Source organism: Diadema antillarum, unplaced genomic scaffold (assembly GCF_040938485.1).
Source record: "Diadema antillarum isolate AM-2024a unplaced genomic scaffold, OU_Dant_1.0 seq00000719_RagTag, whole genome shotgun sequence".
Classification (NCBI taxonomy): domain Eukaryota; kingdom Metazoa; phylum Echinodermata; class Echinoidea; order Diadematoida; family Diadematidae; genus Diadema; species Diadema antillarum.
This window is the reverse complement of record NW_027271623.1, coordinates 1-24,571: the sequence shown is the minus strand read 5'-3', so window position 1 is coordinate 24,571 and position 24,571 is coordinate 1. Positions and strand designations below refer to the sequence as shown.

Below are 24,571 nucleotides of genomic sequence, written 5' to 3'. Positions count from 1 at the left end.
TGTAACTCCAACTCTGTACTCAAAGAGAGACATTTTGACCACGAGTTGATCAAGGAATTGTTGCAAAGTTATGCATGTCAGTAGTTACACACTTGAATATGCTTTCCCCAGATACAGGAGTGGTGATGAGTTTACTTGTAAGATTGTGTCCAACCTTCATTTGCTGCTCAGAGAGTAAGCAAGAGCTTGTTGTCTATTAAAACCTATGTAATTAAAGGGACAAATAGAAATCTAAAGATTGTGTTGTGAAATCTCGGTCATTATGATGATTTCTTCACTGGTAGTGGTATGTCATCGTTTTGTGAAATCTCAGATGTTATGATAATTTTTACTCTGCTATGTCATATTTGGAGAGTACAAATTATCTTAAGGGCTTTTTACACTTGTAAATTTTTGCTTAGTCCCGTACCAACGGTGGGGCTAAGGGGGGGCCTTAGCCCCACCGTTGGTACTGGACTATCCTTAGCCCACTTTCTGTTTACACTCGTTTTTGCCAAAGTGGGCTAGCCCCACTGATAATAGCTGGTTTTTTATAAAGCGCATTTCACACACTTCAGGGTTTCAATGCGCTTTACAGACTATTATTACCCCGGTCACTGGATACATTATTTCCAACCAGCACTAACAGTGCTCATTCTCCACTCCCTGGGGAGCATTCCAGCCAGTCGCAGCCATTTTACAGGCGCGCACATGCTGATCAACCAACATAAGCTTTCTCATCCTACCGGGTACCCATTTATACTCCTGGGTGGAGAGCAGCAATGTGGATAAAGTGCCTTGCTGAAGGGCAAACGTGTCGGGCTTGGCATGGGCTCGAACCCACGAACCATACCACGCTCATGTCGTTCACAGACGAGCGCTCTTATCCACTCAGCCACGACACCTCCACACCTCCACTGATAATCCCGTACTATCTGGCTCTGCAAAATAGCAGGGTTAGCACCGCAATTGCAGTGCCAAGCAAGTGAGTGTAAACAGAATGAAAAAATAATCCTGGGCTAAGCGACGGAGACGAAGTCCGACCCTCATTGACCAATCAGAAACGAGGTAATCAAGTGCTGCCAGTGCATGCGTGTACGTGTACAGTACACAGCGTAATCATGAATATTCATGTGGTTTGGAAAGTCCGGGGCTAAGAAATACGAGTGTAAAAAGGTCAGTTTTCTCCTTAGCCCCGGACAAGAGATAGGACGGGACTAATTGGCGAGTGTAAAAAGCTGAAAAAATTGGTACGGGACTAACGATAGTCCTGGGTCAGAGAAAGTTCGGGGTTAAGAAACACAAGTGTAAAAAGCGCTTTAGGGTACAATGTAGAGGCGATTTTGATTCTGTGGGCATTACCTCATTTCAGAATCTGTTGAGTTTGAAGCAAGGTAAATCCACTCATGATACAGCATATATTTATGTAATGAGTAGCAGTCTACATGAACAATTCCAATGTACATGACGTAATCATGGGATGGAGCTGTTACAAGCTTGTAGACCAAGCTTGGTATCCTGAATAATTTTGATTTTTAAGTGTTACAATACAGCAAAGAGGGCTTGTTCATGTAGGGGAAGTGCAACTACATGTATTTGCACTTTCCTGGAAAGATTTTCTTTGAATGGAAACCACATGATATTATAGAAATTCAAAATTCAGCAAATGATGTTGATTATAGACTGTTCTAAATGATGAGATAAAAAGGTGATAATTTGTAAAACCCACCCACAACTTCTTGGTGTTATTGATGACAATTGCAGCGGTATAAAGTACATATTGTAAAGACAAAACATATTTGGACATCTGCAATTTACCACTTGTAAGGGGAAGGTATCAGGTGCTAAGTGTTACTGAAGTAATGAGCGATAGGAAGAGATAAGAGAATGAAAAGGTGCTGTGGACTGCAGTATGTTTGGCAGACCTCAATAGGGATGACTTGGCTCGAAAGTAAGAAAGAGCACTTCCTATGGGAGTGTGTACAGTAGTAATATTATCACCAAAATAGGAAATTCCTATCGTGACATGAGCTGAGAATGGTCAGAACTCAGATTCTTTCCTCCAAAATTCCGAATGGTTAGGGATCTGCATTTAGTAGTACAGTGTACACATGCATGTAAAAGTGAACAGGGTTAAGCAAGCTCGCTTACTACCTACAAAGGTATAACTTGACAAGGTGAATTTGGCTGTCCATATTTTCCTTTGTTGTATGTAGCTGGCCTTTGTTTTTTAAATACCTTTACCAGGTACAAGTGTACTGGTTGGCCCTTGCTACATGTACCTTATTTTCACATGGTTTTCCTGTACAATTTGACATGTTACTGGAATACATATAATTTAGTTCATGCCTGACTGTACATCATGAAGAGGCTGAAAGACCCTAACACTCATCAGTGCAGTAACAACTTCTGGCTTTAAACTGAAGATGTCAAATGTAAGAAGACCCTATGGCAAGGGTCTTGCTATTATCATCAGAAAAAAATGTGCTTCAGTAATAGCATTTTAAAGACCTAATAAAATGCTTGCAAAATGTTTTAATATGCAAAAGAAATGTAAAACATATGTCATGATTATCAATGTAAATATGTTGTCAGTGTCGTTCCGGTTTTTATCGCTTCTAGAAACTCCCCCAAATATCACATTTTTGGAGGACCCCGTTGCAGCTTTTGCGAAAAAGATAGTCACGTGACCAACACCCCTGAACCGATTGATGACATATAAGCACGGAGTTGTGCTCAGTTAGCAGACGCCGCTCAGCACAAGCACTCAGATTACTAGCTTGGTACACGCGCGTACACGATAGCTAGCCCGGCCAGGCCCGGGCCCCGTGCCGCGGGATGTGCGCTCCCGGTCGACCCACTGACTGTCGACATATGTACGCATTACCACGTACATTATCACTAAGTTAGCTTGCACAGATACCTGGTACCTCGAGCATAATATCTTCCCCTATATGGGTAAACTTCGACATTGATGATGATGATGAAGACTGCAGCTCTGACGATAGCGGAGAAGAAGAGGAGGCACATGAAGTTGAAGGGGAAGATGGGGAGGGAGAGGCAGCCGATGAACCAGAACGTTATCGTGGGGCTGCACCTTACCGATATGAACCAGCTGCATCTCCCCCGCTGCCAGTGCAAGAGCGTATGAACATGGCACCAAGCCCGAGAATAGACCTCACGGAAACGATCGCCTGGGAAATACAGAGTGGTATGTCTGGTATGCCCCCATATAGTTTAACCTTAGAAAGGATATACTGTATTCTACATGATTGACATTGCAAGTTGTAACTGTTTGTCTAGTAAGTAGATTAGAAGAACAGGCCCAGCTCGCTCACAAAGTGAGCGGCTACTTCGGCCGCAGCAAGCAAGCGGGAGCGTCCCGGCCGTGGCCTGGCCCGTCGGCCGGCGCTTACAAGTTAAACTACCAGTAGTAGTCTAGTAGTAGATTTAGTAGCAGTCTACTAGTAGTAGTAGTCTACTAGTACTACTACTAGTAGTAGTACTATTACCACTACGGCACTAGGTCTAGTAGACTAGTAAGTAGTAATAGCAGAATCTTTGGTAGTAGTACCGAGGCTACACTCTAACGCCTAACGGTTAGGGGGATATGTTGTTACAGGGTGGGTCGTGGCTCCAAAAAAAAGAAGAAAAAAAGAAGGCCTAACCAGTTTCCCATAGTCAGTTTCTGCAATATTTGTTATCAGTAATTTAGATGCGCCATTTTCTAAGAAAAACGATACCAAGAATTATTGTCAATTTTGGTCGAGTAGTTTTTGTTTTATGCTAAAAATCATACTGTGGAAGGAAGCCCAAACGCCGTGCTTATCTACCGATGAATGCCACGGTGGGGCTGGATTCACGAGTAGGTCTAGGCCTATAAAGCAGGCGAGTCGCCGTAGTATTAGTACAGACACGCAGTGGTGGTGGGGCTACCCATCGTGAAATAGGCCCCACCGCAGTGCGTGTGCACCGTACCCGTGCGTTTATAGCAAGCAAGGGTAGGTCCTCCTTGGGTTTAGGGTTAGGTAGGGTTGTATTTATGGTTAAATTGACCGTTAAATTAGTCGAGGGCCATATTATTATGAAGTCATTTTCGCCGCATTCACGAGTATTCACTGTGGAAGGCAGCCCCACCGCCGTGCTTACCTACCGAGATGAACGCCACACGGTGGGGCTGAAACAGGCGAGTCGCCGTAGTATTACTATTAGTACAGACACGCAGTGGTGGGGCCTATTTCACGAGTTTGCCGAAAATAATGGATATCCAAGCGTACCACAGTAAGTAATCTGTATTATTGGCAGTATTAAATCCGATACAGTTCATTAAATATTCTTTTGTCTAAAGGCTTAGCCAATGACAATAGTGCAGCGCAGCACCTGCTATGCGCTCGCTAGCTCGCTCCCCCGCCAGCGCTAGCCAGTGCAGCCGCCGGCCGGCTGTCGCTGCGCTGCGCTAGCATAGCCTTGCCAGCTCGCTGGCTACGGCTAGACTGGCCGTGAACGACTCCGTTCTTAGACGTCATCACAATTTAGAAGTGATAGTGCGCCGCATGCGGTGAAAGTATAGCAAGTTTTCCAAAACCGAGGAAATTGCATCCATTATGTTAACAAATATAGAACAAAATTCAGAACAGTAAAAAACCCCGCACAACCATAGAATTACTTAGAATTTAACATTTAATATTATTACATCATTGAGAAAAAAATGCCCAGACCATTTTATTAGGTCTTTAAGATAATTTTTGTTATTTAACATGTAAAGAGTGGCAGCAGTGTGTTTCTTGTATTTTATGTCTCTTATGCAAAGAACCTACTTGTGGTACATGTGCTGTTACATGTAAATCAAGTGAACATGGCATATTGTTCTGTACACATTAATGAACAACACTCAAGCCTCAGGGGATACAGTACGGATTGTATTTACAGCATGAAACAATGCATTTTAATGGACATGTAATCCATTGACATGTACACCTGACACATTGTGAGAAATGAGAAAGGTGTCAGCATTTCTTTTCAGTAAATAAAAAAATGATGTGTCATTCAACTTGTATGTGCAAAGTAATGATTACAGACTGAAACACTCAAAAGCTGCTAACTCTGCATGAACAAATGGTAACTTGACAAGCACATGCCAATGTTGCTGCAGGAACAGAATACTGGATATGTGTCTCATAATTATTCCCACTGCATTCCACAACCCACAGAATGGTGGGAGCAGAAGTTATTACGGAATATTCTCTTATTTCTGGTTCATAATGAAAATAAAAACAAACAAACAAGCCTCAAATACAATGTACTTTCTGTAAGTGCAGTTTTACAGTGTTTAATTCAGACTGAGAAAACACCTGTTTTAGAGCAATATCAGATGAGTGTGACTGAAAAAACTAACAAACCAAAAACATATACACTGTACTAGGTATACTTTACAAAGGAACACTGATACAGCAGGACTAAACACTAAGGCCTGAATTCACAAAGGTGAATTAATCCTGGTTTTAACCTCAACCATGGTACAAATTTAGACCATGGTCTAAAATAAGCATGAAATAGGTCTACCTTTGACATGCGGGTATCAATGCACATTAATGTTACTTGACATCTGTAGGTGTATGCAATCTGTCAATTGTATTTATGCAGAAGAAATTTGCATAAGCCATGGCTTAAATTTGAACCACCTTTGTGAATTTGCGCCTTACTTTTTATCTCTGGTGGCTGGGCCATTAAAATCTTTGAAATTTATACTTTTGATGGCTCAAAATAGAAATGAATTGCCCACCCCCTCCCCCCCCCCCCTTCCAAAAAAAAAAACAAAACAAAACAAAAAACAAACATAAATATAAGCATTCCTTGAATCTTAGCTGCCCAATCCATCAAGAGATAACATGTTTGCTACAGTCTATCCCTAGATATGAAGAACCAGACCATGTTCAGTTGGCGATCTCTGGCCTTCAGCCCAAACATAACAAAGAGAAGAAAACAAGTAAGGCTGGTCTCACTGTCATAGAGACCTCTAGTGGCAGTGCACTTCGACATGAAAAGTTGACTTTTCTTTCATGGTGAAATTGGTTTTGAAATATCAACACAGTACCATTATTAAACAGAATTAAAAAAACACAGTGAACAAGTAAAGCAGGAAACCAATTGATAAATCCACCACTTTCAGTACATTACACTCCAGTCCCCCTTCATTTATTCCTACACATACATCGTGTTAAAGATGTTTATTCTGTTTATTCCAACACCTGCTGAGAGATGTGGAGTATTTAAACTATTAGATTTCATATAATCAGCATAAAAAAGTACTTGGATAAAACACAACTGTTCTTAATTCTAAGATAAAATCATCAGTATGTACTTCTGATCATCCTGTCACAGGAGTTCTCCAAGTAACTGCTCATCACTATATACCAAAGTCTAGCTGATAGAAAACATTGAATGAATATGACAAACAACCATAACATCCAAAATACATGAACAGAGTTCTTGGATGTAGCTGATGATCCTCGGTGTCCACACTGCAGCACAGGTTGAGTGCAATGTAAGGACATACTGTAAAAGTGGATACTTTTGTGACAGTACTTTTTTTTCCCCACTTGGCTGGGTAAAATGACTTCCCATCTTTTTAATTCCATGGAATTACAACATTGATTACTTGAACATATGGCATGCTAAAATATTTGCATACTTTTAGTTTGTGGTAGCTTCAGGTTGTGCGAAATTCACAAAAATTTTCACTTTAACAATACACTAGTTCTAAGCTGCTGATTGATTATTTGAAGGCAGCACCCGTTACAATATCCAGTGGAACAAGTGATTTTTTGTCTCGGCACCATCTTGTCCTTATGACTTCTTGAATCATTTAACAGTTGTATTCACATCTTTAATAAAACCCTATAAATAGTGAAACTGTTCACAATACTTCTAGTTGGTACAGGTTGAAGAAGAGTATGATGAGAAGATTTGCTGCTTGGCCATGGAAGAGACAGCTCATCATCATCGGCGTTGCATGAAGTATCCCTGCAGTGAGTTATACTTGTATGGCTTGGATCGATTCCTCCCTCTGTAAGTGTGAACAGATGACAGTGTAAATAGTTAACAAGAAAACACATTTAATAGCACACCATCCTCTATAACAAATTACTTCTACCTATTATTCCTGTATTTTTACTACTACTAGACTAACTACTACTACTACTACTACTACTACTACTATTTCAAGGGCATGTATTTTTACGGGAGGCATAATAATGCATTGCTGATTCATGCAATGACTTGTAGTAAGTTTAACCAGCAAGTAGACGTTTGAAAAACAAAGCAAACAAACTAGAGGAAGAATTAAATCTGCTACACTTTGTTCTCACAACACTGAGTTTCAGGAGTAAATGGCAATCATTAAGCAAATAATCAAGGTTGGAGAAGTTGATGGGACAAACTATCACTTCCGAGGCAATCTGGATGTAGCTATCTTTCAGAAGCGCAGCGGAGGAAAGATAGTGTACACATTCAGATCGCCGAGGAAGTGATAGTTTGTCTCGTTGCCTGAAACTAAAAATTGATTATTTGTCTTATATTCCACATCTAGGGTCCTATATATTCCCATTTCATTCCACATCTGAAACCGTTTTAGCTGTCTTTAGGTATCATCAGGGCTTAATATAGGCTACGTAGTTTACTTAAGACGTATGTGCATAGATGACAAAACGAATTTGCTCCCACGCCCTGCGCATGGCACCGAAATCAAAGTGCGTTGCACTGTGGTCTATCACTTGACCCAGGTCAAATGATAGACCACAGTGCAGCACACTTTTATTTCGCGCGTACTCAAAATTGTAAGTTACATCACACGTTAGGACTGTGTGGACTAAGAGATCAGCGAAACAAAATGACTATCATCATAGAGTGTAACAAACTTTTCTTCTCAGGTGATGTGATGGGCAAAACTATGCTTTATCACATGATCAGCTCTTGACCAATCCTATAGCAAGATTCTTAGTATGTGGAATATAATCTTAAATGACATGACTATGGAGTGCTTTTGTGCTCTTGATACTTGCTTTGTACTAACAATTCATGTTATGTCCTACAAATGGCTACATGGTACTATTTTAGGATACAAATTCAGTAAGTTAAGAAATCTACAGGTTGAGAAAAAGGCAAATAATTACCTGGTCATCCTGGTGTACATCTTTTCTGCTACAAATTCTCCTTGTTGATGGGATGCGGTCCGGTCCCGTCTACGGCCTCCCTGAGTCTCCAGGAAGACGTCCAGACACATGAGAAGCCGTTGGAGCTGGTTGGTCAAGAGATGGTTGACTGTGTTTTTGCCAATCAGCTCACCAAAGTGGATATTCACCTCAGCCTCCATATCCTGGGGTACGACATGTGATATAGAGAGATGATAAGCCACATTTGGGGAAATCATCACAAACTAGAGCTGCAGAAATTGCTCTCCTTCTTTACAGAATGAAAGCGTTCCTAACAATGCAACAGACTTGAATATAACTATCAAAACACGATTCTGTCATGCTAATTACTGATATTTTATTCATAATCTCTAATTTATGATATCAAATATCAAAAAAGACAAATGCAAAAGGATAGATTGTAGCTTTATAGCAAACTGACTTTATGTATATTGCTGTTCCAGCGAGCAAAAGAAGAAGGCAGCCAAAGAAATACCGTATAACAAATAGCATCTCATTTTCTTGGATAATGTTCTGGTGGCTTCATTTTTTTTTTTTGGGGGGGGGGGGAGGAGGGGGACATAAGACAGATACATTAAGCTGATTATGTGACAATTGATACAAAAATGAGGTGATTTTCACAAAGTTGAGATACAAGGTCTTGTCGACCAGAGACAATATGTTCCTTTAACCTGTTGAGGACAAACTGATTTCACTATAACATGTATGTCCCATAAACACCTGCCTGAGAATATTCGGGACTGGTCTTTAACAGGTTGAAAGGAAAAAAAGAACTTTAAGGCCTGGCACAAGGCAGAGAACACTGACTGTCAGTAAAATACCAGCCTGATTTTGACCAAAACACTATTTGGACATCTGCTGTGGCATATTCAAACCTGTCAATAATGACTAAATTACATTTCTCTTAGTTCTTATTTTCATATGATCAATTTTGGTCCAGTAAGAGCGGTGACCTCTATATTTGATTTATTTTGAGTGATGAAGGGTGAAGGAAGGAAAGTAAAGACAGAGGGTTCTTTCTATGAGACTTACCCGTATGTGAGAGTTATTAGTGGCACTGTGTTGTCCTTGCCATGTTAGGTTGAGGATGAAGTGTGCAGGCTGAGCAGGGTAATCCAACCCAAGCAGAATCACGGCTTGCAGTTGAGCTGAGGCAGCAGAACGTGAACATATCATTACATTATGATAGAGCATATGCGGGGGATCTTCATCATGTTTCATGCTGGACACTGCCATACAACAGATTTCACATTAATAATGTAACACTATACAGTTAAAAGTTATGACAAACTTGGTTAAGTATCCCCCCCCCCCCCCCTCCTTTAACTTTTCTTTAATTGTAAGGCTCTGACATTTCCTGTTTATTCAGTAATACATGCTTTATTGCAATAAGGTTGGAATCATTGGCACAAGACAGGATTTATACAACCTAGGAAATCATAACTTTCACTTTAGATATAGGAATCCATTGTAGGCAGAGAAATTTCTCATTTGCTCATAATAACATGTAAAGTGCAAGGAATAAGCTACCGATTTCAAAAGCATGCATAGATACTCTAGTGGGGCAGATATGTGAAAAAGATGCTCACATCCGGCGGAAAGTATGAAATTTTGCACATAGGGGTATTTTGAGGCGCTGATTTCAAAAATTGCCGGATCCAAGAGATCTGGCCACGGGGTCGGCTGCCATTTTGAATTTCCAATATGGCCGCCGTCAAAGATCCCTATCTTCAGTTCTGAATGACATAAGCTATTGGAATTTGATGCATAAAAGCATGGTGATATGATGACTTCAATAACAGACTTATTTGATATGTCTGACAAGCTGCATGGCAGCCAATTTGAATTTTTATACATAGTTGCCATGTTGGAGTGTTGAAAATCTCTATCTCGGGTTTGTAAATTAGGCTGCCTGATTGAGCGTGCGTTTGTAACTCATTGAGTGCGCGCTGCTGTATTTACATTGTGACGTCAGTGAAAGGTGCATTATGCTTCCTTTTTGCTGCACTTTTTGACATGCCCGCGAATGTTAGTCGTGATGTTTGTCTTCGTAGCCACATTGGAATTCAAAATAGCAGGCATTGCGTTTGTCAGGCACATCTCATTAGTTAATATTTTAACTCAGTATGTTAAAATACTTGTTTACACCTAATTTCAACGTCACTCACCACTTAGAAATCGAGATAGGTATTTTGAATATTTCGTCGAGGTGGCCATATCGGAATTCAAAATGGCAGCCATTCGATGTTTGTCAGACACTTCAAATCAATCTGTCATCAAATTCAGTATGTCAAAACACTCATGTGTACCAAATTTTGGTGCCACAGGTCATTCAGAACTGAAGATAGGGATCTTTCAATTTGTTTTGTGATGGGGGCCATATTTGAATTCAAAATGGCGGCCGACCCCGGGGTCAGATCTCTTGGATCCGGCAATATTTGAAATCAGCACCCCAAAATACCCCTATATGCAAAATTTCATACTTTCCGCCGGATGTGAGCATCTCGACCAAATTTTGCTACATATCTGCCCTACTACTCTTGCATCTAAGGAGTAAAGAAAATCACAGATTAGAAGAAAAGAATGGAGATGATAAATGAGTTCTCCCTTACCTGATCCTCTCTCCATGTATGTCTGGAAGACTGAGTGAGAATCCTGAAGGAGAGTGGCCGATGGATGACCTCTCATGAACGGTAGAGCCTAGAACAGAATAACAAGCCTTCTTATCAATCTCCTTCATCAACGGTAGACAGAAGAGTTTGTGTAATACCTATACATGAATGAGTACCAGTATGCACAAATGACATGAGCTGAACATCTTTTATCTTAAAGACTAAGTTACACCCTGTTAGATTTGCTGGAGTATTCAAGTGGATATTTGAAGAGCCTGCCAAATTTACTTTCAACTGCATTCCAGCAGTGACTCAGGATTGGTTGGTAGTCCTTGAATCAATCACAACTATCCTAAGTTATGTGACTCTTGAGTATCAAAATCATTTCAATGTGCAGCTCATGAAAACAAACAAACAAACGCAAGCATGAGTTTCATTTTAATAAACTTAGAACGGTCTCCGCAAGAGCTTAGTAACTGGGAAAAACAAAAGGACACAGAGAGTGACATTGGTATGGTGTACCAAGAGAGGTATCTCACTCTCACTACTGATAACTTTCAGCTACACTCAATAACACTTTTAACAGCATTGCCAAAATTTGCTTTTAACACCATTCATTTGCCTGACAGGGAGTTATCAACAATCTTAACAAAACATCTTTACAAAACATAAAAGCTTTCCATGAGCATTCGTGAAAGTAAAAATTACCAGGGACCTTCAAATGAAACTTTAGTTCTTCATATCATAACCAATATGCTAATCCATCATCACAGCATATCCATACTTTGTTGAGTACATCAAGTGGTGAAGAGAAGCTCACAAGTTTCTCGAGCTCACCTGAAAGTCATCATATGTGAGTTTAGTCCAAGACTTGAGGATGGAACAGACCTTGGTAGGAAACAGGTTAATGGATGCTGCTGGAACCTGTAAGTTGTGTTTCTCTGTAAACCCATTCATTGGCAGAGAGGCAAAGATGAAGACAATGCAATCTTATCTACTTCATCATTTCTTGCAATTTGCTGTACATCACAATTGCTAAATGCTCTCTCCCTTAAGCAATCATTTTCATATGTCTGATGAAACAATAATTTTTGTTATGACTTACACCTAATAGGTCAATCCATCAGACTCACCAATAACCTTAGATAGAATTACTTACATCATTTTGTCTCCTTCATGTTGGGAGTGACTGAAGACAGCAGCCATTTTAGGGTAAGTTAATAATCAGCTGTGATGTAAGAACAGCACACTATTTTGTTTACATCTTCCATTGAAGTTTTTTCTTCTAAACAGCATAGGGAATACTTGTTCCAACTTAACAAACCTAACAGACAGCTAACTTTATTTCTCTAATCTCTCCATTGCAACAGTTACTCTATATGCCATATAGTTTGTGAGTGAAGACTAGTAAGACAAACAATTCACCAGTGTTTTAAATCATGATTGAGCACTACACTCATGAAGTAAGAAGTGTTATCACTTTTCAAGAGAAAAAATAGAGATTTACCACCTTGGATACAAAATAAAATGACTTTGCATTACCAGAGGGAACATCTTTTCTGAGCATTTCAATTTGGAAACACTGGTCTACATGCACAACTCGAAAGGAGACAAAAAAAAAGAGCAATATATAACACATAATACTGTCGACATTCATGCATAAAAACACATTTTTGAATAAAAGACTGCAGAGGACTGATAAGATAGAGCACACACACACACACACACACACACACACACACACACAAATATGAAATACATTCACTGTACAACACAAAGCCACATGAAGCCAAAAGTCTAGAAAGGAAGAGAAAATGGACTCTCACCTAGAGAGAGAAGCTGTTGGTTGAGAGCCAGACGAGCCTTGACCCTTGCTTTGAGAGCCTTGACCGTTGCCTCCATGTGACTGGCACTCACTGTAGATGTAGCTTTCACAGCTTGACCATCATCAGATGGCAGGAAGTCCAGTCCCCCTAGCCACTGGGCCCAGCGGTAGGGGTGTCCTACTCGGCTGATGTAGGCACTGAGAGATTCCATCCTGTGAAGAGACCACAGTTCATGCTAGATCTGATGAATCTCATCATTAGGTGAAATATAAAAGACTATGCAGCTGTTGATGGCTTCTAACACCCAGTGGTGATACATGAGATATCACTTTGACACAGTGTGGGAAGATTACGATTAAAATGGTTGATATCTCATACAGTTAAGTTCACTTTTTTGAACAGAGGATCGGGCTAGCTCACTGATGACATGCACATTTACTCTACTGATTTTTGAAAACATTATTATATCATTTTTTTCTCTTTCTTTGACAGAAATATATTTCCCTGCACCTAAAGCACATACCAGGTACATGTACATGTCAGGCTGTTCAATGAAACAATCCCCGCTCTACAGACACATGTGACGCAGCCAATCATACTATCCCTAATACTTCTTACAATATAACTCTCACCCTATCTTGCCCAGCTGGTAGGCATTTGTAGCACTGGGAGAATCCTTCCCATCATCCCCTGGGTACAGGTGGCTCAGTAGGTTGGTTGATGATAACAGGTCACTGAAAGGAAAGGGTGAATATGTTTCTTGAGTAAAACATACTGAAATCTTGAACTTGCAAGATAAGTTTGCATTTGAGAAGCACATTGACAGAATGAGAATTAAGTACTCTCCCTCTCAAGAAATGAGTAATTCCCAACTTGGAGATGATAAACAATGAATCTTTTTTACAGGAGACAATATTTTCATGAGCTGCTAGTTGCGAATATAAGTTGACTTGCAAAGTTCACAAAAGCATCAACGACGCCAAATATGTAGCTTGCACGGGTACTACAAAAGGCATAATGCCTCAACATGTTTTCACGCTTAATGTTATTCTGCTAAAAAATTGGACTCAGTTTACACTTTGCTTGCTTTGATGGCATTTCACATGTATTCTGGTGCATTCCTAATACTCAAGCATCAACTACAATAGAAAAATGTTATGCCTGGGACATGATAGGAATGCTTAGTACACAATCAAATCAACCACTTTGAACCTGAATCTAAATTATCATTATGAGATGAAAATAAAGTCCTCGCTTTTCAACATAAATGAATTTGCAACTTACACTTCATTTCACCAACCAATGAAATCAAGACAAGTTTTGCAGATTTCCACAAAACACTACCTAGGTAATGCCACATCTCACCTATTGAAAACATCTCATCTTTAATGATGGGTTGTGTCACGTTGTGTAAAGATGGCAATTGGGTGCCTTGTCCGGGAGTAGCAACCTCAGCACTTTCAAGCCAGATGAATCAAAATACACCAATTTGAAGATTTCTTAGATTCTGGTGCCATATTGCAGTATGCACAGGAAACATGTTTCTCAGTGCAGCAGCTCATGTTTGATGAAATTTGCACAAAGCACAAGTCTATCTGCCCAAACCACATCAAGTGTCTAATGTGAACAGAACCATACTTATCCAGTCATGTGTTGTGTAATGATGTGATGATGTCTACATTGTGAAAATAGGGAGCTTCAGATCTGCAACATGAAAACTAAGACCATGCAGCCTCCCAGGTTGGACAATGGAAATGGCTGTCCCATGCATGTGCGGAACACCATTTTTGGCCTAATTAGTGTTGTCTTAGCATTCATGTCACAGAGCTAAAGTTTGCTAATGTCTCTGTGTAGCCTACCCAGCAGAGTTGGCGACCTGTGACACTGTGCCTCCCAGCTTACAGTGGACACCCACTGTGATGATCTGGAGGACAATCAGGTAGTTGAAGGTCAGAGTGAGGAGAGTGCCACCTGAAAGAGAACATGACAACATGACAACAGACTTCAAACCATCTTAAGTTCACTATGAGGCAAACATATCCACAAGGCCAGGAATACCCAATCAAACTCTGTGAACGAAAATTAAACCTCTCAATTTCAATTTTTCCTGAGCATCTCTTCCTTTGAACTGAGCATTATGGATATGAGAAACAGAAATTATTGTGATTGCTTTATTTCAATGGTTCTTCTTGAATGTGGCAAAACATTCACCTTGTCTTCTAGTCCTTCACAATGAAGATTTTTTTTTCTTTTTTTTTTTTTCTTTTGGTGTTACTTTGCTCTGCTCAAAGCTTCACTAATCGGTACACAGTTCCCCATCTCTAATGATCATCTCCTACACCTTACTCCTTTAGTTTTCAGTCTGTGGAATGGTTCCCACGTGCTTCAGGGTCTCTACGCCACATTAATATGAGGTACTCCACTGCTTCCCTATAGTTGGAATACAAATTCTCTCCATTTGTCTTTTACTGCTCTGCCTTTTCCTATTCTACTAAATATTAATGTTGAGGAGTGCCTACTTCTCTTTTGTTATTGTTCCATTTAAAAAGAAATAATAATTTTGACACTCCAGCTTAGTATTAGGATACTGGTGCTTCCAACAAACGTTATCGCTAAATTCCATTCACATTTGCTTTCTCTAGGCAAAGTAATAAGCAATGCAACATCCATTTATTGTTTGTTCCACTGCAGAACTGTAAAACGTAGGATGAGTGAATATTACCTTTAAATCTGAGAGTCATGATGACTTGTAGTGGGTGTGCTGCTAGGATCTTCTCTCTTTGCTCCTCTAGCTTGTCACCTATGGTCTTTCTCCTTCGCTTCTACAATCATACATACATGCATACATACATACATACATATAAATCTTAATAATAAATGCATATATTAGAGTTTGTCATCAAACTGTATTTTCTGCATCTAATTCTCTATTACAAATTATGTCTTCTACTAAGCATACTCTGGGTATTCTGAAGGGTAGGAAAAGTTGTTACCACGAAAATGATGACATGTTAAATTCAGTATATCCCAAAAATGAATCCTGTTTGAAATCTCCATCCACAAGCTACTGCTCATCAGGGATCTTCACCATATCCTTCATGTCTTGTATTCTCATGAAATTCACATATGTCTCATTTCATATGATTGTAATTAGAAATGGAATTGCAGACTAACATTTTGACATACAATTTCAACGAGTGTTTCTAAATTCGACATTTCAGATTTCCTTTACACTTTACCATATTAGCAAATCAGTTTGTATTTCATCAGTTTTATGCAATTACTGTGTGTAATGTAAAAAAAAAAATTAACCTTTGACCTTATAATATAATTGCTTCATTCTGAATAACTAAATCACACATATACTACTTCACTTAGCTGCTAAGAGTTGACCTTAAATAACAAGAAATCATAATTCATTGATTCACTGTTTGACAAATGTCTCTCGCTCCATTGCATGGTAAAGTGCTAAAAAAATAAGATAAAATACCTGACAAAAATGCTGATTACAAAAAGTGGGAACAAACATTGAATGAAGAGAACCAACATGAGATAAGTATACAAAAGATGTCTATTACTAGCAGGAAGGCAGACTCACAGATTCTGACAAAGTGTCTTCATTATCGGAGTCACTGTCATCATCCACCATACTAGATGTAGAGAGGGCTGACAAGGCTGTCTCAGCATCACCTTCAATCTTCAGAGTCATGGAGCCATCTGTGGTCAAACATGGTCTAGATGTCATTACATTCTATCAACTTTCATGTTAAACACACTGTTTCTGGCTAAGAATTTGAATACAACATTTAAACAGGATATCCACAAAAACATATCTGGAGTGATTTTAGGTACAGTCAACAAGATGCCCCTCGAAAAGTCAAAGTGTCATGAGTTTTTAAGAAAAATACCTGAACAAATATTTTCATTTGTAACAAATATTTTCATTTCTTGCACAACATTCTGTCTTGTTTTGTTTTTTACATATAATGAGAACACCCACTGCAATGGAAATTTGAAGTGATGAATGAATATTGCATTTTCAATGAGAAGGAAACACTGAAAAGAGCAATTATATGTAATGCATGTATAGGACAAGCTCACTCTACACAGCAGCAAAAGGAAAATACTTGTAGTGTAGACAGTGTATGTGGTGTAGGCAGTGTAAAGTTGTGTGAGTAGTGTAATCCAATGAAAGTGATATAAGCAGTATAAAGTTGTTAACACAGTAAGTGGTGTAGGCAGTATAAAGATATGACTCACCACAAGCCTCATGGTAGGCGTTGGCTTGGACATAGAGGATGTATAAAGGCCTGGGGAGGAGCTTGGCCAGCTGGTGTTGGGAGCGAATCTCATTTAGCGGCATTGATAGGTATTCCTGGACTGGAACAGTGCTCTGGTGGGAATAGAGAACACTAGTCAGTGAAAATGTTTAATGAATGCAAATAAACATAAAGTCATTACATGGAGATTACTTTGGGATTGACCTTTTTCTACTTGTGCAACACTCGTCATCATGAGTCTAGGGCAATTACTCCCTGGGCAATTACCCCCAACCCTTGCCCTGACCCTAACCTTAATCCTAATCCTAACCCTAACCCTCACCCTCACCCAAACTCTAAACCTCAACCTAATGCTAACCCTTATCTTTACTCTAACCATATCACTAACCAGTATTTAGCCAGGGGGGGGGGGGGGGGGGGGGGGGGGGGGGCATGGGGGTAATTGCCTAGATATGGACATCATACACTATACTACCGACAGAAGGTTAATTTTCCCCAAACTTGGTGCATTGTAGGTAAGACAAATTCAATTACATTTTATAATGTGATGGTCCATTATGAGACATTTGATACAAATTGTAATAGGATGGTTAAATAATCTCTGTTCACTGATAGCATTAAAACATCTCTGATAATTGGTGGGAGTGTTTATCTGCAGACAGTGTGTAAAAAATAAAGGAAGAAGTTATGACACTGCTTGGCAATTGAGAAGACAAAGTTGATTAGCAAATTACCTGAAATCAAGACATATAGATCCTTATGATATTAGTTCAGCTAAGTTGGAATAAGTTTATAGCTACCTGGAGAATGGTGGTCAACCTTGGCAGCAAACTCTCCAAGTAATCCTGTTTCTTATGAATCTCCTTGGCAACGACATCTCGGTTGCCTTGCCTCATCTTGTACTGCTCAGCCAACCTGGGTAAGTCAGCAATCATGACAAAAATTTCAGTAACACTTTGTGAGGTAATTTCTATGCAAAAGGAAGGAATATTATATATTGGATGGCAATGAACGAGATGCCATGGATTGCACGAACTAGGGCCAATATTGCACAAACTGAAGAGAGTGCAATGTTGGCCCTAACGAGTACAATATTCTCTGGTATTCCATGAAATATATCCATCCAATATAATTGTTACTGTTATCATCTATAGTCATTTTCCAGAGAAGGCATACACTGTAAAAGAAGTACGACTAGACTTTGAAGTCGAATCTGCACTGAAGAAAAAACAAATGAAAGTGACCTGCACTTGCGTAGTGTACAATAGATGTAACTTGTAACGAGAGTTTGCGCACTCATCGAGCTTTCAAGCAACAGATGAGACAGAATACAGTGTGCCATTGCATGACCACTAACAACAATAGCCCACAGGGAATTTATACATTGGCCTATATATGTGTATTGTTCAATACACTCTCGTATTGCACAGTGAAAATTGAGCAATTGAGTACACACGCTTTTATTGTGCTGCTAAAACATCCTTTGTAAATGATAATTGATCAAGAAATAATAAGAGAAACATGAGATGAAACCCGGAAGTACCACCAGAAATATTGCTTGCCCCCCCTTTACGGAATTCCTGGATCCACCCCTGACACACACACACACACAAACACACACAGTGTAAAGCAGATTCACTGCTGTGGGAACACACCTTTTTCTCTGTTCAAGTTCCCAGTCCAGTCTGGCTAGCTGCTGTTTATGTTCGTTGTTCTTGGTGATGTTTGGTTTGGAGATACTGGATGGAGCTTCCTTGTAGAAAGTCTCTACGTCCACCAGCTCAATGTCTTCATCCTTGGACCTGACAGGAAACACACCAACACAAGTCATCAACATTTGCTGCAAAGATTGTTCTACCTGCTTACCACACCATCCCTGCTCACTTACTTCATTTGGGAATATTACTCCAACCTTTTGGTATTCAAAAACAGGTCAATATGACTTTGTAGCCATCTCTTCTTGCTGCTACTTGGCAGAAAAAAAAAAAAAAATCACCACGACTGCCTGGTACATGAGGCTAGAAGAGTCACATTTGCTGGATCTGTCAATAAAGACTACCTGTCCACACAGGCTACAAAATGCATTTCCCTTTAAAGGATGTGACATCAGAGTTAACCTGTCGTAGAAGATCAGTGAAGATTACTCTTACCCTAGGTTTGTCACCTTATACAGCTTGTTAATTGTTATAAGTGTACTAGTGACTCACTTGAATTCAAGACACTTGGTAATTTCCTTCTGAAGGTGCATGACTTCATATAAGAGGTTCTGTAGCTGAAGATGGAGAGTGTCTACTCTTTGCTTGGCTCCCTGGGTGTCATCACGGGCCTTTTTACATCTCAGGTGAGAGATGCGATTCAGCTTCTTGAGGGTGACAAAGAGAAGCGACGCCTCTCTCTGTTTGTCTCTCACAGCTTCATCCTTGGAACAGATTAAACATGGAGTGCAGTCTAGTTAATGACTTTGCCAATCACGCAAAACTCCAAAATAAGGCATGTGACATAACTGCTCATGCCAAACTTTCAAGTAAACAAACATTCAAATCAATTACAGAACCAATGCATACCTGTTTACCAAAAAAAGATAACTAAATAAAAACAAATGATAAAATCACCCCTGTATAACAGAAGCTATCCAAGAATCACATGCTATAAAATACATTTTGTCTGTAAAATAGTTATTAAAGGTTTGAAATGGAATAATATTGATAGTATGCAATGTACCCAAGTATAATATTGACCTAACATGAACTTGACAAATCATTAAAAAATGCTGAAAATTTCTGTAATAGTAACATCAATAGCAATAATTTACCTTTCAATCTAGAATATAATTTAGAAGATTCTCTCTGTGCTGTACTCTCTGTTGTTGTACCATCACACAAATACAAATTGCTTTCAGCATAGCAACAATGAAGATCAGCTTTTGTGAAAAAATAAATGGACAGATACAACAGGGAGGTGGGTCTCTTCCCACCTCCTTGGATACAACCATAAATAAGTAATTGAACCTGTAAAATGGGAACCCTATAGTGTGCTCCCATATTGTGATTCTTGAATTGTGGAAACTGTCACAAGTTTTATGGCCTACCGAACGTGCATGACATTTACAACAACTCTGGGAGATATCTAACCATACTTTGTACTCTCATCCATAAAATCAGACTGTACTAAAATTGGGCTGGTAGAAAACACAGAAACAAACAAGTACATTAAAGTGACTTACTTTTTCTGACTGCTGCTTGAGAGAGTGGATGTCAGCCATCAGCTCTCGGAGTCTGGATGTGGTCTGATTGTGGAGGTTGATGTCTGACTGCCAATCTCGAGCTTCAATCTCTCTCTCTTCATCATAGGGAGAGTTTTCCTGAAAAGACAAAATGCAAGGTAATAAATGACTGTCTGAAAAAAGGTTTTTCATTTATTTGTGTACAATCAATCACTCCCTCCAAGACCGGTATTGTCAATATCAATAACTTGTAACAGTCCCTGAATCAGCTACTTGCTTTAATGTCAGAAATCACTTACTATGGCTGTCACACAGTACACCATGTATTAGTCTCTGCCTTTTGACTTGTTGTGTAAACTTATAGGTGCTACCCTCCTGATACAAGTAGTTTGTGTTCAGATGAAATTAAGTTCGCTTTGTCTGACTTCTCAAAACCTTCTATCCAGTTATAACCCATAACCATCACCTAGATTCTACTAACAGCATACAACATCCTCTTCATATTGCTCTTGTCTCTCTCCAACATGATGAAAAAAAAAATGCTGTCCAAAACAAAATTACATATCAAAAGTGGTTAGAAGTCTAAGTATTTTCTAAATGCAACATGAGAAATACACATATCTTACAGAGGAAGTGTAGACAGCATGAAAGCCAAGCAAGCTGAGGGATTTTCAGAGTGAGCATGTGCACATGGGAGGAGATTTCTGTACATAGCATGGCTTGCACGCTGTCTGCTTGGGATGCTACGGACACTTGCACAAAAGGTGCTCACAGGCTGGTGGAAGGTGGAGTTCACAAAGAAAGTGAATCGGTAATACCTACAAAGTGGTTAGTTTGCCGACAAAATTTGAGTACCCATTACTCTGTCAGAGTAGAATATAATTCAGAATATATCGATGCACTTTTAAGATACTGGTTCATTCTGATTTTATTTTTCTCTTTATATTTGTAAAATGATGTCAGACTTCACAAGGACCAAAACTTTTGAGTCAGATCAGGCCGATAGATGCAGTAGCCCTGTATTGAGCGAACCTGGTACTGCCCATGTTTCGGTGGGTTGCGCTGCTGCACATCGCTGATTTTACCCATTGAGGATGGGCTGATTTTACTGGGACTCGTCCTCGACAGGTTAAACTTGATTTTTTTTTTTTCAAAAAGCATATGCAGAAGTTTTTCTGCTTTTCAATTTCATCATGAAGAGAAAGTGGACATGTGTGAACATAGGGCATGGTTTTAAGCTGCAACCAGCAGCCCCCATACGCATAGCGTAATGGGGCTGCACACTGTACATGTAGCATTCAGGATCATGACAGGGTAGTATCGCGGATAAATATCAACTTAAAATAAAAAAATGTCTTCAATTTGAAGACTTACCAGTGAAGTTGAAGTATTGACAACAGGCTTCGGGCAACATTTGGTTCTGCCAATAGTCCCTTTCTGTTCGAATTGATGACTTACTGTAAAAGTGGTTTCTTTCGCGGTGGTTTTATTTCGCGCTTTTTGCGCTTTGAGGTTGAACCGCGAATTTAACATCACGCGAAAATGTTTTGAATTCGTCGCTTGTTACAACGCTATCATTACCAACCCGCGAATTTAAACACACACGAAAAAGTCGGCACCGATGGAAACCGCGAAAGTTTCTGTACGCGAAAGAAACCACTTTTACAGTACTACGGTAGTAATGTGGGGGGGGGGGGGGTGACTCGGTTGAGAGAAACCTGGGTGTGGGAGAGCTACACTGAATTGATGGCCAGCGCATGCGCACACAAACATCTTATCCGTTCATGGATTTGAAATTTGTGCGCATGTGATGTGTTCGCATACACTGGCTGTAGTATTCAGTGTATGTAGCTCTCCCAAGGTCCTGTCGACCGAGTCACATTCAGTCATCAATTCGAACAGAAAGGGACTATATGCAGAACCAAACGTTGCCCGAAGCCTGTTTTCAATACTTCAACTTAATTGGTAAGTCTTCAAATTGAAGAATTTTTGGGATTTTAAGTTGACATTTACCCTGCGATACTAAATCTGTCATGATCCTGAATGCTACAATGCGAAGCCCGATTACGCTATGCGTATGGGACTGCTGGTCGCTATGCGTATGGGGCTGCTGGTCGCAGTTAATTGCATGATTACTAAGAAATGAGAGCACTTTGGGGCGAGTAAGTCTCACAGTGTTAGTTATATGAAAGGTACTTTAACCTGAAACACAAACTAAGACAAGGAAATTCAAGGAAACTTTTGAAGTACCAAAACTTTTTATTATCTTTAAATATCACACAGAATTTCACAAAATCCCAAAATATATCACTTTGAAAAGTCCCCAGAATATGGTCACCGCGACCAGTATTCGGTCATGCGATATGCACATTCAAAGTCAATGCGTGTTCAAGGCAGCTGAAAAACGCGCCACGCACTACCTTGGACTTGGTGGTACACAAATTGCATCGGCGACGTTGCGACGTCCGTTGCTGGTGACCGAATACTGGGGAATTGGCACTTGCATTCAACCCTTGTACATTGAGACACTGCATCGGCACGTACAGAAATTTTGTTTTTCTTTTGTGTTTTTGAGGATACCATCACACTCCAAGCTTGCGAAAAGCAAAAATCCGCAAGAGAACGGCGTACAATGTATTTCTCGATTTTTAGCACTTTTTCGGCGACCCGTACTCTTAAAACTGGGCTCTATCCGCGCACGCTTTTGAAAAGTCGCGCCGATCTGCACTTTTGACGGTGAAATATGGGATTTTGGATGGATTTTTGGAGGGGGCTAAGCCTAGGGAGTTTCCTGACATATCCTGTTGTGAAAGAGTGTGGTACTGGTAGTGGAAGTACCGTAGTTATGAGTAAACTCGGCCAAGCGGGTGAAGTCGACCCCAGCGCGCCCATTACAAGTAGAGTCTAGTTGTACTGCGAATGTAAATTGATGTGATTTGCGTGTGTTTTGACAGTAGGAGAACTTACTGGCTGGTGATTAGTGATACAACGTAAGTGACCGAAGACCAGTAGGTGACCGAATACTGGTACTCTTACCCTAGTGGTTACAAATAAAGGTTGTTGATGAGCAGATGTAGGTCCAACCATATACAAACATGGATATAGAAATCTAACGTTTGTTAGTCTCATGTGCACGAATGCGCGTGTGTGAATGGTGAATCACTGAATGTTCGTCCTGTATGTGTAATGCAGCAAACCACTACGGTTTGGACTCCCACCGTTCATGAGCAATGACGTCATGTCTCGCTCGGACGCACTGCACGCACCATGCCGTTGATCCCTACCATAGCAGACGACGGCAAACTAGTATCGGTTGATGATCGGTTTGCTATCGCTTTCAACTATGAAAGGTTTTCCCTTATTGATCAGCTTGCTCTCCCACAATGCCTTCCGAAAATGACATCATCGCTTTCTTCCATTCATAGCTTTACGTTGATACCACGTACACCTCCGTTGCTTATTGGAAAACAACGCAAATTTTTCGTATAATTTCGCCCTATAATATGGAATTTTCCGGCAATCTGTGCCAGGAATATGTCATCAAAGGAGTAGTTTTGGTCATACATGCAATTTTTTTTCATCCTCGTGATATTTTTTTATGGATTCTAGAGCGATTTATCTGTGTTTTGATACTACTTTTACCGCGTGCGAGTATGTGCAATGTATGTGCGAGGATGTTTGAAGTGCATAGATCAATGTTTAAGATGTTAGATTCCGTAGCGAGCGACCTACCCGATACCAGCGGTGCGCTGCGAGGCTGTTATAGAGTACATACAAACGGGTTACGAGAGCGGGATAGTGTGCAGTGACTACACGCACTTTGCATGCTAGCGATGCAGCAAGCGAGACACGATGCACACAATACACACGGCCAATGCAGTCGTGGCTCAGCCAATCAGCAACGGGGTAAGACCCTGCAAGCGCATCGCAGAGCGGAGAGAGCCCGAGAGAGAAGAGGCCAAGATATTTTTAGCTCTCTCCTTGCTGCGATCGCACAGCCGATAGTCGAGATAACGATATTCTGTAGGCAATCGGGAGTTGAGCGGTGGAGCGGCAGGCATTCACGGTGGGTTCTGGGGTGACATGAATTATGCATGTCGGGGATCTGCGCTTGCGCTGTGTTGACTGAGGCGCTGCTTCAACTGTGTAACGTTACATGGCCTATAAATGGCAGCCAAACCATAGTGCAAACAGAAGGGGTTTGTTTTCAATGTAAGGTCGGACCTACTACTCATCGACCGCCTAATGTTTATTTGCTTGATAAGAATATTTAACACTGAAATTCACATAAAAAACTTGACCTACGTGATTGAGAAAATCCAGCTCTATCAAATGCCGTTGTTCCCTTTTCGATTCGAAGTTTCGGTGCAAAAATATCGCCGACGAACTTGCGTGGCCTCGTTTCAGCTCCCCGCGGTAAATCGCGTTATTAGGATCGACC

The 24,571-nt window shown here is 40.2% G+C and overlaps 1 protein-coding gene across 1 annotated transcript; it reads right to left on the bottom strand.

Moving 5' to 3' along the window:
• Positions 1-5,848: 5,848 nt before the first annotated feature.
• On the bottom strand, positions 5,849-21,219 carry LOC139738029 (THO complex subunit 5 homolog). Its single transcript, XM_071648694.1, has 16 exons — positions 21,163-21,219; positions 20,131-20,268; positions 19,115-19,326; positions 18,563-18,709; positions 17,708-17,822; positions 16,888-17,020; positions 16,226-16,344; positions 15,350-15,449; positions 14,487-14,598; positions 13,260-13,361; positions 12,628-12,839; positions 11,639-11,742; positions 10,802-10,889; positions 9,222-9,337; positions 8,151-8,353; positions 5,849-7,045 (listed from the first exon to the last, which is right to left on the bottom strand). The coding sequence occupies exons 1-16, from the start codon at positions 21,217-21,219 to the stop codon at positions 6,979-6,981; spliced, it is 2,025 nt and encodes a 674-aa protein (XP_071504795.1). The 3' UTR covers positions 5,849-6,978.
• Between the last annotated feature and the right edge of the window lie 3,352 nt (positions 21,220-24,571).